This window comes from Gymnoscopelus microlampas (genome assembly GCF_963454915.1).
Source record: "Gymnoscopelus microlampas genome assembly, chromosome: 9".
Lineage (NCBI taxonomy): Eukaryota > Metazoa > Chordata > Actinopteri > Myctophiformes > Myctophidae > Gymnoscopelus > Gymnoscopelus microlampas.
In genome coordinates, this window is record NC_139946.1 from 23,460,999 (window position 1) to 23,478,304 (window position 17,306).

The window sequence follows — 17,306 nt, forward strand, 5'->3', positions numbered from 1 at the left end:
ACTTGTTGTTTCAATTGTAAACCACGCCAATGTGGACTGATTTCAATGAAGTAAATGAGTAGTTGCCGCCCCAAGGAAAGCAAAGGTGGAAGTAGAACATTAGGGGAATTTCTTGAAACCTCATAAGGGCCATTTGTCCACTGTCAAATATTCTACCAAAGCAGGTTTTCTTTTCTATATTTGCCTGCAGGTGAAACATTATGATACATTTTCTAAATATAACAAAACATTTTGCCACTTGCAATGAATCACCTTTGAGTCTTCACTCACAACAGCACACAGGAAAAACAATACATCTTTCCTGGCTTTACAGCTGGAACTTGGCCATCATAAAAGCATTAACACCTTTTAAAGAAATACAACGACTTGCTCAGAAAGATTGACTGGTACCTTATATTCTAATGAGAGAAAGCTGTCAGCTCTGTTTGAGATGTCAGAAACTGAAATACTTCCAAACATGTTCACAGTCACATCAACACATTACAGTAGGTCATACTATAGCGACAAGTTGGGGCAAAAGGAACCACTGCTTCACCCCTTTGGCGCAACAGGCGTGAGAATGCCTAACTAATACACCACTGACGATACCTAGGTATGATACACAAACAATAGTATACTACTTGTCTGTATACAAAAATGAATATTTCATGTTCCCCTCCAGAGGTCCAGCATAAAACACATCCAAGCAGGGGGAACATATGAAGCAAGGAAGCTGCAGGACAAGTTTGTAAGTCTGTTGATAGAGGAGGCACTTCGTTCCCTTTGCTTATCTCTGTTGTTTTTGTCTTGCCTTCGTCACGCGATGCATTTAGAAACTCACTCGGTACCTGAAAGCTGACATCAATGAAAATGGAAACAAAATAACTGGACTTGAAATTTCCTGGCCATAGTACATCCTCTAAAGATATTGGATCTGTACAGATTAACCACTTAAACCCTATATACTTTGTTGACCAGGGGCCCCCATGCATTCTATACTTGGTCCCCTGTTTCTTCCCTCAACACAAAATCTCTTTGCCGTGTCGCAACCTGTTGTGGGCTTGTAGATCTGGTATGTTCACCTATTGCTGACTTAGAACATGCCCAGAATAAGGATGCTGTTGTTAAGTAAAAGACTTTAAGAATTCTGAGAAAGAAGGATAGAAAGAGAGAGAGAGAGAGAGAGAGAGAGAGAGAGAGAGAGAGAGAGAGAGAGAGACAGACAGATGGAGGGGATAAAATGCTTCATAGATTCTGCTCTATCAGATCATAATCTTAATGACCATGTCATAATTTACTGTAATGTGGAGCAACACAGTCACTTTTTGGGACACTGGAGTTTTCTACATGTAGACCCCCCTCCAAGAGTCCATGGGTAATATGAACCCCAAGAACTCCCAGAGGTGTGGTTGCCTCACATGCTGTTATGCTGCACATCAAACGTCTGTGCTACAGTATGCAATGCTTCAGATGAGTCATCTGATAAGGGCTATTCATCTCCACAAGGTGGAACAGGACACATGGTGATGGAGGCACGCTAGCTGCTTTGTCCACAGTGCAGCGGAACTCTCAGATTGGGCTGCGATACGAACCCAGGCTCATGCCAGTGCAAGTCTGACTGTTATCCCCTGGTATCTGCAATGAAACACACCATAGCCAAGGAATAGATGTAATGTGTGTGCGTGTGTGTGTGTGTGTGTGTGTGTGTGTGTGTGTGTGTGTGTGTGTGTGCGTGCGTGCGTGCGTGCGTGCGTGCGTGCGTGCGTGCGTGCGTGCGTGCGTGCGTGCATGTGTGTGTGCAAAACCAACACTGGACTAGACTAAACTACAGGGAAATAGCTTGTCTTCCCTCTGCTGAACACTGTTAACATTTCTAGACAGAAAACAGTCCTCCCTGTCTCTCTGGTTTCCAAACAGTTTTACTCTAACTGTTGGCATCATGTCCATGATGATTATGTAAAATCATGGCTTTTTTTTGTAAGGCATGATATGACATAATGATACATGTTTCATCTCCTGTTACACCTTCAATAGTCAGACTGAAGTCTAAATGTTACAGGAAATACACTAAAGTGTCATTTTAGAAGTGGGGTGTAGGCTACTTTTGATTACAGTTTGGAGGAAGTATTCCTAGAGTTTTAATGTTCCAAACTCTAAAAATAAATCTCACAGCTTGGATGTATAAATTTAGCATACTTTCTTTTTCTTTTTTTACTTTTATGAGTATGTAAACAAATACAAGTGATGAAATTGTGTGTTAGTGAGACACCACACACACACACACACACACACACACACACACGCACGCACGCACGCACGCGCGCACACATGCACCACGCGCGCGCACACACACACACACACACACACACACACACACACACACACACACACACACACACACACACACACACACACACACACACACACACGACAAGATCGATGCGCGCGCGCGCACACTCACGCACTTCTTCCTCAGTAACCACACCCTTCTCCTTTATCTTCCAGCTTTACTAAATAGCATGATGTTCGACAGGTCTCTTTTCAACAAAACAAATCACTTCAGTTTCTATCATGCAATATTTATTTATTTTTAATTGTTTATTTTCAGTGAAGTCTGACGGATATTCTTGAAAGCATGCTTTTGTTGCTTTTCTTATTGCTAATCTGGGAATTTCTATTACCGGTATTCCCACTGTACTCGTTGTAAGTCACGTTGTATAACAATAAAATGTCAAAACTCCTATGATAAAAAAGACAGTGTTTTTGTTGTGCTATTAAATGTGCATGTTGACTGAAACTTGAACTGATTTGAGATTTGCATACCGTTTAGAATCCAGGTTGAATTGGAACAATATTTTTGTTTTGTTTTGAGCCGCCCACACCTTGCAGCAATGCAGCAATATAAAATAAACCTGTGCGAATTAATGTAACTCTGTGATGGACCTTACTGTGGTGGGTGCTGGTGATGAAAGACATGCAAGACATGTTAATTATTCCCTTATTAGCAAAACATTTAATTCTGCATTACACTAGCAGGTTAATATTATTTTGGTATATGACGAGCTGTGTGGTAATTCAAATATGTGCAATGAAAAATGGAGGAAAGACACGACATAAACGTTATCTGCATGTTGTGCCATATTTTGTTTTGTTTTAGGTTATACTTTACAGTGCTCTTGCTCACAAATTGTGCACATAACATAATGACTCACATTTTCAAACACATTTTCCGTTTTTCGTTCAATGTATGATAAATTGCGTGGAATATAATTCCATGCACTTTGACATGGAACATATTAAGGTATAATATTACAAAAATGCTAGCAGCTATATGGCTTAATAAAAAACATAACAGTATTTTTTGGGCACCCATGGAAAGCAAAAAGCACAGTGTTGTGTAGCACATTGGTTCTCAAAGTGGGGTCCGGGGACCCCCAGGGGTCCTTGGGACATTTTGAATCATTTTGGAATTCTTCTTTTACATAAATCTTGTCTTCTGGGGGTCCCTGGCAGTGGTACAAAACATTTTCAGATCGGGGTCCGCGGCCAAATACATATCAATTTGGGGTCCTTGACACGAAATAGTTTGAGAACCACTGGTGTAGCAGATTTACAGTGAAAAGCCTGGAAGGCCATATTTTAATAGGTAAGAGATTGCGACTTTTACAGGCTATAAAGTTGCACCACCTGACACTATCAAGATGTGAATGTGACCGTAAGGCTAATGTAAATGGAAGATTAAACCTATTGCACTGAAATCTTTTTTTGAAAGCTTTCAAATTACGACAGACAGACAGACAGACAGACAGACAGACAGACAGACAGACAGACAGACAGACGTTTGTCTGAGACGTGTGTGTCCAAGTCCTTCTCTCCAAAAAAAGAAAACAAGATAAGCTACAGTCAGTGGTGTAAAGTAACTAAATACATTTACCCAAATACTGTTCTTAAGTTTGATTTTGGGGTATTTTTTACTTTACTGGAATCTGGAGTATTTCCAAATATTTGCTATATGCCAAGCATTGTGAGCTTGTAGATCTGCTATTTTCAAAAAAATGTTTTATACAATGAAAACCGGGACATTCAGCATAATGAGTACTTTCTGTTTTGGTACTCCTACATTTTGATACCAATAATTTTGTACTTTTACTCAAGTAAATTCCGGACTTTTACTTAACAGGGTATTTCTACATTGCAGTATTGATACTTTTACTTAAGTAAAAACATTTGAGTACTTTTTCCACCACAGGCTACAGTACAGTAGCATATTTTAAAGGGAGGCGCGGCCAACTCAGGACAGGGAAATATATGAACTATGATCCGCCCTGCAGTAAAACCTTCAGGCTCTGCAGATAAACACAGCAATAGCGACGTTAAACAGAAAGTAACACTTTATATCGAACGCTTTTACGTTACGTTTTTTGCCTATATTTGTTTTTGGACTTAGGAGAAATTGTTCAACTGGAGCCAGAAATGCGCTGGAAACGTGAAATAAAAGTAGAATGTTGCAATGTTGATGAACATGGATCTGTATTATTGTCCGACGACGTGGTGAGTATTATTATGTCTACGATAATAAATGCATGGATCGGATATTTGAAAATAGCAGATCTAAGCTCACAACATGTCAAGATGTGACCTGTTATGAGCTTGTAGATATCATGCTATTTAAAAATACATTTAGAATATTTTTTTAAAAACATTTTATCATGTTGTCATCTGACAAAATATTTTCAGATATATTCGGGATATTTTTGGTCGAACTTCTGTCCCCAATTAGTAGGCTAGCTAGATGTCAGTCAAGCTCAGGCTATATTGACAGCTAAATTAAGAATCTATCATCTAGGCGCAGATCTGTGTGTGTTTTCACAAGACTTAAAGAAATGTCGAGGAAAAATTACCTCTTACAGAATATTCAGCAATTATAAAGCTCAAGTAGTTAATGAGACCTCTTCACCTTTTGGCAGCCCTAAAGGGCTAGACGTTTGTGTCGAACTTTGTCTTTTAATTGCTGTTATTAAATGAATCAATTCTCTTTCGCGTCGACCTGCACTGGTTTTGATTGGCATGTGAAATTGATGTGTTGGGGGTTTTAAACCGTTGCACTGCTGAATCACAAATGCAGATCTCAAGAACATAATACGCATTGGATAACTATTACCTCAAGTGGTGGCTGTTTTTGTAAGTAATGACTATCTTCCCCCTTTAAATGCCCTTTTGCCATAATCGTTGGGGCTGTTGTCATGGTGAACATTGAAAGGCATGATGATATTTATGGGATGTGGCAGCAATAAGAGGACTTGTTGAAGGCAGCTGCCATGCAGTGACTGACAGACTAAAAATCCTCTTCCCACCATATAGCTTCTCGTCATGTGTGAAGATTGCAAAGGGGACGAAGAGCTGCTCAGCAAATGTATTGAGGACAGGAGAGGAAATATTATGGTAAAAAAACAACAACAACTTTGTTGTAGCTTATTGATTTATTCTACTCAAATGGCAGACTAATCATTAGACCCAGCTATAGCCTTATAATCATTCATACCGATCTGTGAAATGTGTTTCTGTATAGGCTACAACGTGGCCAGGCAAAACTTTTAAATGGATAGTTCACCCCCAAAATGACTTATTTTCTATCAATTACACACCCCATGAAGCCTTGAATTCATGGAGATTTTGTCGCATTCCTAAACCAATAATTTGATGACACAAAAAAAAAAATCCAGGCTTCATGGGGTGTGTAGGCTAATTGATAGAAAATAAGCCATGTTTTGGGTGAACTATCCCTTTAATCATTAAAGGATAATTAAAGTTTAATGTGTCCTAAAAATAGAACTAAAACTTTAAATCAAAACAACGACAGGAATGTTCCCAGACGCTGCATGTCATATATATTGACACGGTGTTGTCGACACACGAACTGTGCGATAAAATGGATCTGTGCTGCGCGGAGACGTGTGGATGCGTTCCGGTGCGTATAATCTTCTAACCGCAGGTATGATCCCCGCAGGGCGCAGCACCGGTGGAAGAGGCTCTGGAGGATGAAGATTCGTGCTCACGCGGCTCGTGCTCGTCGATGCGACCCGCAACGCTGCTCGGCAGGACGGTGTGCGCGAGCTGCGACGAGGAGATCGTGGATAAATATTTATTAAAGGTAATGTCATTTTTTATTTTTTTATTTTTTTTATTTTAGTATTATCTTTTTAGCTTGTTGCTTAAAAACATGTTAAAGGTAATGTGAGTTTATGTTTTTGTGCCGACGGCAATGACGCAGCAGGGGGTCTGATTAATACAGGCTTGTCCTGTCATTCTGTCTCTTTATATTTTTTGCATTATTATGATGTTGCAACTGACATGCCCGTTAGCCTATACTAATCACTTGGTCACACACGCACGCACGCACGCACTCACACACGCACGCACGCATGAACGCACACACACACACACACACACACACACACACACACACACACACACACACACACACACACACACACACACACACACACACACACACACACACACACACACACACACACACACACACACACACATGCACACACTCACTCACACAAGCACTCACACTATGTAAGTTTTGACTGACTTGCTAATTGTCTTCTTTTCGTTTAGGTTAACGACTTGTGCTGGCATGTACGCTGTCTCTCCTGCAGCGTGTGCCAGACTTCACTTGGCAGCCAGACCAGTTGTTACATCAAAGAAAGAGAGGTTTTCTGCAAACTGGATTACTTTAGGTATAACGTTTTAAGCCTCATAGCCATACATCAAACCTGACAACTGCTGAGGAGGCCAATTCGAAACCATATACCCAAAACAAATTGATAGATTTATAGGCCTATACCTGCCTATTAGACTTAGACTTAGGCCCTAAGTAGTAGCTTATCTAGGCTATATAATTATAATAAAGGCAACAATTACGAAATGAATCTAAAAACATGTAATATTTGAAAAAAAAAAAAAAAAAATACAATGTAGGCTAAATGTAAACAATGTTATTAGGGCATATTATATTATTTGTATTATTGCTATGATAGTCTACTTATTTACTTAGCCTATATTTACACTATATATAGTGTGCTTGTGTGTGTGTGTGTGTGTGTGTGTGTGTGTGTGTGTGTGTGTGTGTGTGTGTGTGTGTGTGTGTGTGTGTGTGTGTGTGTATATATATATATATATATATATATATATATATATATATATATATATATATATATATATATATATGCATATATATATATACATATGTCGCATGCATATATATGCATGCGACATATGGGGGAAGGCTGGCGACACATTAGGTGCGACCAGCATCACCTGGTCGCTCCTATCAGGTGATGCTGAGAGGGTCTGTGTGTATATATATAAATGCATAATAATAATAATAATAATTATTAGTTGTTTTTCTGGTCTTGTAAAGTAGGAGCTACTTGTCTCTCTCCACTGCAGAAGATACGGCACATGGTGCGCCTGCTGCGGCCGAAACATCCAGTCCACAGACTGGGTGCGCAGGGCGAAGGGCAACGTGTACCACCTGGCCTGCTTCGCCTGCTTTTCCTGCAGGAGGCAGCTGTCCACCGGGGAGGAGTTCGCCCTGGTGGAGGAGAAGGTGCTGTGCCGGGTCCACTACGACTGCATGCTGGACAACCTCAAGCGCGCCGTGGAGAAAGGTGAGCACAATTTTTATCCCATTAAGGGATTATTATTATTTCTTTGGCTCTTCAAAAATAGCAGATGTACAATCTCATAGCGCAGCACCGAGTGAAAAATCGTGAAAATTGGTGCAGATCTTTAAATATATATATATTTTTAAAGCAAACATTTGTACTCAAATCTTTGCTTTGGGGTGGGGGTGGGGGGTCCCTGGAACACAATATTTTGAGATGGGGGGTCCGCGGCCAAATACATGTAATTTTGGGGGTCCTTAATTGACATTTGAGCACCACTGACATAGAAACATACGTTTTCCAGAAAACTGTTAGGATTTAGAAATAGTAGAATCGGCCTCAGGTCTTCATGGGTTCTGACCTACAAAATGATTTACTATGAGTTAAAATAAACGGAATAATCAAAATCCTACATTCTGATCAGGTGTGTCTGGCCTTGATCTGATCGTTGATTGTCGCACCTGCTGTTTGTCTAGTTGTTTATGTTGAATGTTTAAACATGTCAATGTTAAAAATGACAATAATAAAATATATATTCAAAGAACAGAGGGTGGAATTATAGGACCAGTTTGTTACTAATTAGGTAATTGATTGATTAAATAGGTTAATGATAATGTAGCCTTACATTTATTCAATTAATGGATGCATTGATTGATTGACTTTAATAACAGTTTGCATTTAAAAAAAGCACATACAGTTTCATACAAAAGGATGCAAAAAGGATAAACCCAAAGAAAGCCTTATGGCTTGTTTCCATTTGGGTCCTTATTTAATTCATCGAAAAATTGCAATTGCAAACTAAATTAATGTAGGCTACTCATTTCGTTGTATCTGCGTTTACTGGCGTCTGAGCTCCTCAAAGCATAACATGTTTATATAACCCATTGTTCTAATATTCCGTGCAAGCAGCCTATAGGCCTACTTGAAAAGGATTTTTCATAATTGCACTGTTATTTCTTCGATTAAAATGCTTTCAGTGAGCCAACTCGAAATAGCTTTTCATGGATGAAATGCTTAACTGACAACGAATGATTTGTTTTGACGAGAGAAGTGTACCGTGGTGGTTATATCTCTCTTCTTCCAGGAACCAGTGTTAATGTGGAGGGGGCCATGCCAACCGAACAGGAGCTCAACCAGCCGAAGCCGTCAAAGAGAGCCCGGACCAGCTTCACCGCGGACCAGCTACAGGTCTGTCAGATCTCCAACGCTCACATAATTATTAGGCTACTGTGTTGCAGTCTGGAGTGGTTCTCAACCTTTTCAGGCCGCGACCCCCTTTAATAATCATATTTTAACTGGGGACCCCCGTGACGGGTGTCCCCAGTTAAAATAGTTAAAATACAATTTCTGGTGCTTGGGGGGTGACCCCCCAAGCACCAGAAATTGTAGGGGTTGACGGCAAGCATTACTATACTTACTTATTTTGTTTGACTTGGTTCCACAGATAATAAATAATGTGAAAATAGCAGATCTACAAGCTCACAATGCCTGTAATCTGCTATTTTCATTTTTTTCCCCTCTTTGTTATATTATTTTACAGTTTGGCTAATGTTTGACCAGTTTTGATAGTATAGTTTGTTTATTACTTTTGATGCAATAATGGTCTTTTTCTTTTCTTTTTTTTCTTTAATGTTTTTCCTTAAATTGTCACTTCACTGTCATCTGGGGACCCCCCTAAAGCATGTGGGGATCCCCCTGGGGGTTGTCCCGACCCACAGGTTGAGAACCACTGTGGCTAGATCAGTGCAGTGGTTCTCAAAGTAGGGTACCGGGTCCCCCAAGGGTCCTTGAGGGGGGTCATCATAGGTGGTGCCCAGCAAAATGTGTTAACATAGCATCAGAATCAGTTTAACCACTTAATCTATCTAAGCGCACAACACATCGCAATGCCAGACTTTGTGAGCTTGTATTTAAAAAAAAATAAAAAATAGAAAAATGTACAATATTTATACAAATCATGTATTTTCAGATGGGGGTCAAATAAATGTAAATTTGGGCATCCCTGACATGAAAACGTTTGAGAACCATCATGCTATACTATTGTCTCACATACATGTATTACTGCAATAGCCTCTTAAAGGGATAGTTCATCCAAGAAACTACTTTTTTTCCTTGGAGACTGAATTCATGGATATTTTTTTGTTTTTGTCGCATTACTGGTAGGCAGCGGTTCTGGTAGGAGACACACCGGAACTGCTGCCGGTCATCACATTATTGGCTTAGGAATGCGACAAAAAATAAAAAATATCCATGAATTCAAGTCTCCATGGGGTGACTAATCGATAGGAAAAAAGTCATTTTGTACATGTTTTTTTCCCTCCCTTGCCCCCCCCCCCCTGTCCCTCTGTCCTTCTTTCTTTTCTTTCTCTTTCTGGAAACCATCAAAACGATGGAGCTTGCACAAAAACAAATTTCACCCACTGTTTTAGACCTGCAAACGTGTGATGTGACAATAAAGATTATTCTGATTCTGAATGTACAGTAAGTGTCATACAGATAAACATAGTAAATCTACAGTGAATATAATGAGCAATATAGACTGTGAAACATTTACAACTGTTAAAGGAGCTACACCATGAATTAAAAAAATAATAATAATATTTGATATCATATTGTTTATGTCCCTCAAACGTTTTTCAAAAGGTTTGAGCCTAAATCAAGCCTCAGATATACTCATTCCAACTAACTTCTCTCTGGCTTATAAAGCACTTTCACCTGCAATACCACATTGTCCTGTTTGGCACGGGGCGCTATTGAGCCAGTTTGTATGCATGTCATGTCCTGGTTCTGTGTGGGGGATATTTTTTTTTTGGTTAGAACTGAAAAACGGGAGGAATTGTTCCCAGACGTGACGTAGGGTGGGGGAACAAATCTGACGGACTGTTTTCAGACCAATTTACATGAAAACCACAGATAGCCTATGAAAGCCTGCATGCTCGAAGTCGGGTATTTGTTGGAACAGAAGAGAGGTGGGGGAGACCAAAAACACACAAAAATGAAGAAAAAGTTAAAATTCATGGTGTAGACCCTTTAAGCAGACCTCCAATTTACATCCCAGTAAGCAAAAGTACCAGAGCGAGTGAACAGGAGTCATTAATCCACGGACAGAACAGGACGCATGGGGGCTTTAATGTCTGCTGGCACATAGGACTGACGAGTCATTCTGTCTTGTGTCGAGGGGTGAATAATCTGTCACTGAAGATGCTGAAGATGCTGCACTCCTGGCAGTGACAGAGTCGCTCCATGCCGCTAAAGCAAACTCTCTCTCCTCCGTCCTGATACTCCTGGACCTGTCTGCAGCGTTCGACACGGTGAACCATCAGATCCTCCTCTCCACCCTTGAGGCGACGGTTGTCTCAGACTCTGCACTCTCCCTGTTTGCATCCTACCTGACGGTTCGCTCCTACCAGGTGATGCTGAGAGGGTCTGTGTCAGAACCACACAGGCTCACTACTGGGGTTCCCCAAGGCTCGGTTCTGGGTCCTCTTCTTTTCTCTATCTACACTACATCTCTTGGTGCAGTTATCCACTCCCATGACTTTACCACTGCTATGCCGACGACACCCAGCTGATCCTGTCATTCCCCCCCTCTGACACACAAGTGGAGGCATGCGTTGGTGCTTGTCTGGCTGACATCTCGGATTGGATGTCGACTCACCACCTGAAGCTCAACCTGGACAAGACCGAGCTGATGTTCCTCCCGCTGTCCGCACCAAGACATGGCCATCACTATTGATAATGCTGTGGTGACGTCAACTTCAGTTCTGGCCCCACAGTGGTGGAATGAACTCCCCACTGATGTCAGGACAGCAGAGTCATTGCCCATCTTTCGCCGCAGGCTGAAAACCCACCTCTTCAGGAAACATTACCCTTCCTCTTCGCCTTGCCTTCTTGTTAACTAGTTGTACGAGCTCTTGTTTTATTGTTTTATTCAATAAAACAAATAAGTGTATTGAATAAACAAGATCCAATAAAATTATTTTATTGGATCTTGTTTATTCAATAAACTTATTTGTTTTAGCTTTTGCTCATTTGATTTTCCTATTTGTCTCATCTGTTTAAGAAAGTAGGTAGCTAATATATTGCACATTTACCTTAGCACTAGGTATACTCTTAGTTGCTTGTTTTAGAAGAGAATGCACTTAAGACTTCTGGTGATTTGTAGTTTCGTTCCCTACCTATGTTGAATGCACTTATTGTAAGTCGCTTTGGATAAAAGCGTCTGCTAAATCACTGTAACTTAATGTAATGTAATGTAATGCTACTCAGCCCGGCTAGCTCATTATAGCGGGGGTGGTGGGGTGTGAACATTGTTAAACAAAACTTTGGACACAAATGTATTTGTGGCTTTATACATGATGTGTTTGTGAGTGTGATGAAAGACCAGGTAACCTCATTATCTATTAACCTGCACAGCCTGATTCCTTGTCATCCACTCTCTCCCTGTCCAGGTGATGCAGGCCCAGTTCGCCCAGGACAACAACCCAGATGCTCAGACACTACAGAAACTAGCAGAGCAGACAGGCCTCAGTAGGAGGGTCATACAGGTTGGTGACAGACTTGAATCGTACCATTTTCGGTGAAACGTCACCCACTAGCAGGGTAAAATAAGTCTTGAAAACAAGAGGGAAAAAAACTTCAGCAACACACACAGTACTGTTGAAAAACAACTTTATTTTGAAAATAGATGCTTTAGGCATATGGCATTCATCAAGGACATAACCCTTTTGGAAAAGCATTGTTTTTTAACAGTACAGTTTTTCAACAGTGGTGTGGCAGCGGTGGCCTAGTGGTTAGAGGGGCGGCCTTGATACCGGAAGGTCCCTAGTTCGATTCCCCAATTCATCACATCAATCATAAATCACCGCTGAATAGCCCTTGAGCAAGGCTTCCATGCAGGGTCTGGCTGTAAATAAGTTCCGCACTTAGTCCAACACCCTGGGTAAACAACAAACTTTGCTTTGCTTTGCTTTAGCAAGTGTTGTTGTCTTCGCCAGGACGGGCGGCCATGAGACTGGACGGTCAAAGGCAGGAGATGATGTTTTTGCTCCTGTCCGTCTGTATGTGTGTCTGTGAACAGCTAATCTCTCAAGACAGATTCAGAGCTCCGCAGCTGTCGGCAACTCCGATTACAATGTGTAAAGTAATTGTTATTAGGAATGAAAACAAAGGAGCACTACCGGAAGAGGAGGGCTGAAGGAGAGTAAACGGATGCAGGGTGCCCCCAGAGGCAATTTATTTTGCCGATGGGTTCCCAGATTGGTGAACAGCTAATCTCCGGCACCATTGGACCGAAACTTTGTACGCACACTCCCAGTAGGCCAAGGAAGAACCTCCAGCAAATTGGTCAAACCGGCCTCATGGTGGCACTATAACCACCCGCTTCACGTTTTGGCCTATAGCTCTTGAATTGTAGGTCATACAATCAAAAATCTTTTTTCCCCTGGATTTGTTGGATCATCATGACTAAACTCTCCATATAGCCCCTGGCCTATATGTCCAAAGCTCACACAAATCGGTACACATTATCTCTGGAGTCATGTCATCAAGGTGTATGAGCCAGATTTTTCAAATTCTATTCCAATTGGAATAGAATGAGTGCCTTCCAAAGTTTGCGGGCCCTGGGTAGGCAACCCGGCCTGTCGGAGGCACGCACTTTGCTAGTTACATTTTCTTTCCTCTAGTGAGGCAGGGCTCGGTCAGTTCAATGAATATGGCAGAATTCAGTATTCAAGCACTGAACAACTTCTGGAGCAAACATTTTTTTATTGGTCTGCATTTCATTAGCGTATTTTGTTAAAGGGCTTTACAATGTGCATTACATTCAACCATCACACAGACAGTGGAGGCAACCAAAGGTTCCAACTTGCTGATCAGTTGCAGTTAGGGGTGTGTTTTGCACAAGGACACTTCGGCACAAAGCCAGGGGCAAGGGATTGACTTTCCGGCTCCAGCAGTGGGTCTACCTCCTGAGCCAATGCTGTCCCATGTCGTCCTATCAAACCATTAAAGGGATAGTTCACCCAAAAAATGACTTATTTTCTATCAATTATACATCCCATGAAGCCTTCAATTCATGGAGATTCATTTGTTTTTGTCACATTCCTAAGCCAATAATTTGATGACCGGTGGAAAGATGCTAATGTCTCCGATACCGGAGCCGCCGCTGGTCATCAAATTATTGGCTTAGGAATACGAAAAAAACAAAAAAATACAGTGAACTACCCCTTTAACACATGACTCATGAGCATGATAATTTTTTGTTATTCGATCATTAATAAGTTTCAATTCAAATTGATTGGACCGATAATGAACTGACCCTATAGGAATGGCTCAGGAAGTGAAGGGGTTGACTGAGAATCTGAAAGATTTTGGGTAGATCCCAGCTCCTCGGACTCACCTCGCAAAAATCTACGAACACATCGTAAAAACAACCAACTTGAACAACTCTCTCCTGTGACTCAGGTGTGGTTCCAGAACTGCAGAGCTCGTCATAAGAAACACGTGAGCCCCAACCACAACTCCAGTACCCCTATAAGTTCTCTGCAGACCAGCCGTCTCTCCCAACCAACACCAACCCCAGAGGAGCTTCAATACACTGCCTACGGTGGGCCGGAGGGACCCATGCTCTCTGCACTGCACACATTCATAGACGGTAAACGCAGTCTTTTATAAATACTGTCTATCCCCCCTCTCCCTCTCCCTATGTCTCTCTCTATGGCTCTCTGTGTCTATCTGTCTCTCTCGCCCTCTCCCTATGTCAATTCAATTCTATATTGCTATTGGCATGAGAAAACATGTTTACATCGACCAAAACAAGCAAAAGTGGAACAAAACTGCTCTCTCTCGACATCTCACACACAACAGAAACCAGTGCATAATCAATCAGGGAACCCATTCTGAAAAAAAGAAAAAGACACTTACATTCCTTTTTTTAACTTGGTGTGGCTCCTCCCCTTTCTTAGTCCACTTCCTCCCGGGTGCTTCTGTATTTATTCCTACTAACAACAACACTACATGTTATGTTGCAGTGGTGCTGACAGAATCTGTCTTGAGAGATTAGTGCATAATTAACGACAGCGTTTTGCACTGACGTCATAGTTGTCTAACAACGCTGACGGGCATGGTCAGTCCATATATGGGTGTATTTGCGGATTTGTGCTGACATCAAGCATGTCCACTCAATAGATGGGCATATCTGCTTGAACTATATAGTTATAGTTGATCGATTTGCTGCAACAAATTAACAAGGGAAATCTAGAGGTGTGCATTATTGAGCCTTGTGGTGCCTCTTTGATCACCATATATAAGTAATATTTCAAATGAATAAGGCTTAATTGACTAGTTTGAGGTTCTTATGACTGTGACAGTACGTTTTAACAGTGGGCGACTCTCGGGCGATCGCCGGCCGACGTCGTCCAAAAGATAAAGAACATCCATCTTTCATCGCCCCCCCCCCCCCCCCGGCTCTCATAGACATATAATGCACTTCCGGAAAATACTATCCTAATCGCCCGCTGTTAAAACGCACCGTGAGAATAGCATGAGGCATGCTAGTGAAACACAGAGAATATACATATACAACTTCCTTTGGTTCATGATACAGTTGCAAGATTAGCAGATCTACAATCTCACAATACACTGTGAGCTTGTAGATTGGCTATTTATGCCATGCAAATTATAAAATAGGATTTAATTTGTTAAGGGAGAATAGGTACCTCTCTTCAGGTACCTCTCTTACTGCACAAGTAAGACGCGCGAACGCGGGAAGTGAACACACCATTGTAGTAGTTATTGCCCCCCCACCAAAAAAAAACATATTTATTTGACTGTATCTGGCTCTGTTTTTCCTAAAAGTGAAAATTAGTCATTTGGAATCCCATGTTACAGCATAGCTAGCTAGCAAGAACAAATCTCAAACTGTCCTCAAACTAAGGCGTTTTCAACTTGCCCTCCGGCCTGAAATATGCACAAATGACATGGAATTCTTAGATATCCCAATAGATGAACTCGTGTAGATGCTTTTAGATGTGTTATTTTTGACTGTAGCTGCTATATTTCTCTCAGAGGAGTGTAATTAGTCACCCAGGGGCAGGCGGATTTCAGCCACACTGCCAATGAGAGCGTGAGTCACATGGGGGCGCGGCTGCAGACAGGCAGTGCACACAGACACACAACCCGAGCTCGGTTTCATAGTAAGCTCACTTGCGCGGAACGCTGCGTTCGCAATAATGTTATTAGATAGATTCTTGGGTGGCCACAAAGTACCTGCCCAGTGGGCAGCACTGCCCACCACCACTGGGGTGGTGTCTGGGGGTTCAAATTCACCATGGTGCATCCAGCTTTTTCGAGCATGTATACGAACACAATTGGTCCGTGTTCGGGGGAGGGAAGCCGGGCAGGTAGGGGGATATTTGTCACTTCACGTACTCCTACGGGCTGGGGCGGCACCTGTCAGCAGGGAGTGTTGGGCGGGACTCGGGAGGAGTAGGACGAAGGCTCTACATCCTCCCGGTGGGGGCTCCTCACTGGCAGGTGAGCCAGTAGGATGTTGCAACACATTCTCACAGATAGGCGTCATTTATTGCCACTCTGTCATTTTCACTCCCTAATGCGTCACTATAGGACTACAACAACTAAAAGACACGCATTGGAGCTAGTACTACTTGAATCTGGGGTTTGGCCAGCTGCCTAGGTGGCTTACCTGATAGCAGCACTTGACTAAATTGGGGAGCAAGAGTGGTAAGAAAACAAAAAAAAGGGATAGATTTGTCTCTGCAGCTTAGTGTAAAATTGTGAGAGGGCAGGAATGTGTGAAGTTTTATTGACCAGTATACTGCCTCTGTCTGTCTCCACAGTTCACTCCCCTCCTTCCATGCTGTTCCAGCCTCTGCTGCCTCCACACACCCTGACCTCTCTGCCCGTGTCCCATGCCTGAACACACACACACCTCTTTGCAAGTGTCCCACACCCGAGCTGCATGGTCAATCATGAGTGAATACACTTGCCGAAATGGATATAGATGTGAACATACTGTATACACACACATCATGCACACTTACACCATATAGGAAGTACATGCAAGTGAGAACGCACACACACGCACGCACGGACACTCTGGAAAATGGGTGCACACAAATGAGCACGTGTGTATACACGTCTGAACATCTTCTGGCCCAGACCATCCCCCGCCCATTTCTCATACACTCTTGAGCTATTGGAACATTTATAACTCATAAATATTCATTTAATTCATTGTAATATTTTGGATGGCAGTAACTAAATTCTGATCCTAAATGTACTGTATTTTGTGGAGATGGAAAAGATCTCTGTGTACCTCATAGGAATCCGAGATGCATTATATGACACACTATAATGCATTATAAACATACTTTAATGTTTCTTGGTGTACTTGTTGCAGTGCCACAGTTTGACAGTGCAGTGCTACTGGGGGTGAAAGCGACCAAACTCTAAACTGCCATTTGGAAAATAATGTTGACTGAGTATGAAGATGAACGTGAAATGTGTTTCACATTGTTTGTATAATATCAGTGTTTGAATATTGCGCTTTAATTTATTTATTGTACGTATTTGAGATGTCTGTTTTGAAAATAAATGTCTAATTTAAGAAAATCATGAGAATTAAAT

General features: G+C 41.7%; 1 protein-coding gene across 5 annotated transcripts; it reads left to right on the plus strand.

Moving 5' to 3' along the window:
* The first annotated feature begins 4,339 nt into the window (after positions 1-4,339).
* LOC311052136 (LIM/homeobox protein Lhx8) lies at positions 4,340-17,285 on the plus strand. 5 transcript variants are annotated; one of them, XM_084066947.1, is made up of 10 exons: positions 4,452-4,530; positions 5,105-5,160; positions 5,341-5,421; positions 5,987-6,130; positions 6,607-6,728; positions 7,441-7,661; positions 8,743-8,846; positions 12,110-12,205; positions 14,124-14,313; positions 16,517-17,285. In XM_084066947.1, exons 3-10 carry the CDS (start codon positions 5,350-5,352, stop codon positions 16,594-16,596), a joined length of 1,029 nt encoding a protein of 342 aa, XP_083923073.1. In that variant the 5' UTR covers positions 4,452-4,530; positions 5,105-5,160; positions 5,341-5,349; the 3' UTR covers positions 16,597-17,285. The 5 variants fall into 5 exon arrangements, with proteins under 5 accessions (XP_083923070.1, XP_083923071.1, XP_083923074.1 ...); XM_084066944.1 differs by lacking the exon at positions 5,105-5,160 and having other exon boundaries at positions 4,340-4,530; XM_084066945.1 differs by lacking the exon at positions 5,105-5,160 and having other exon boundaries at positions 4,340-4,530; positions 7,444-7,661.
* The last annotated feature ends 21 nt before the right edge of the window (positions 17,286-17,306 follow it).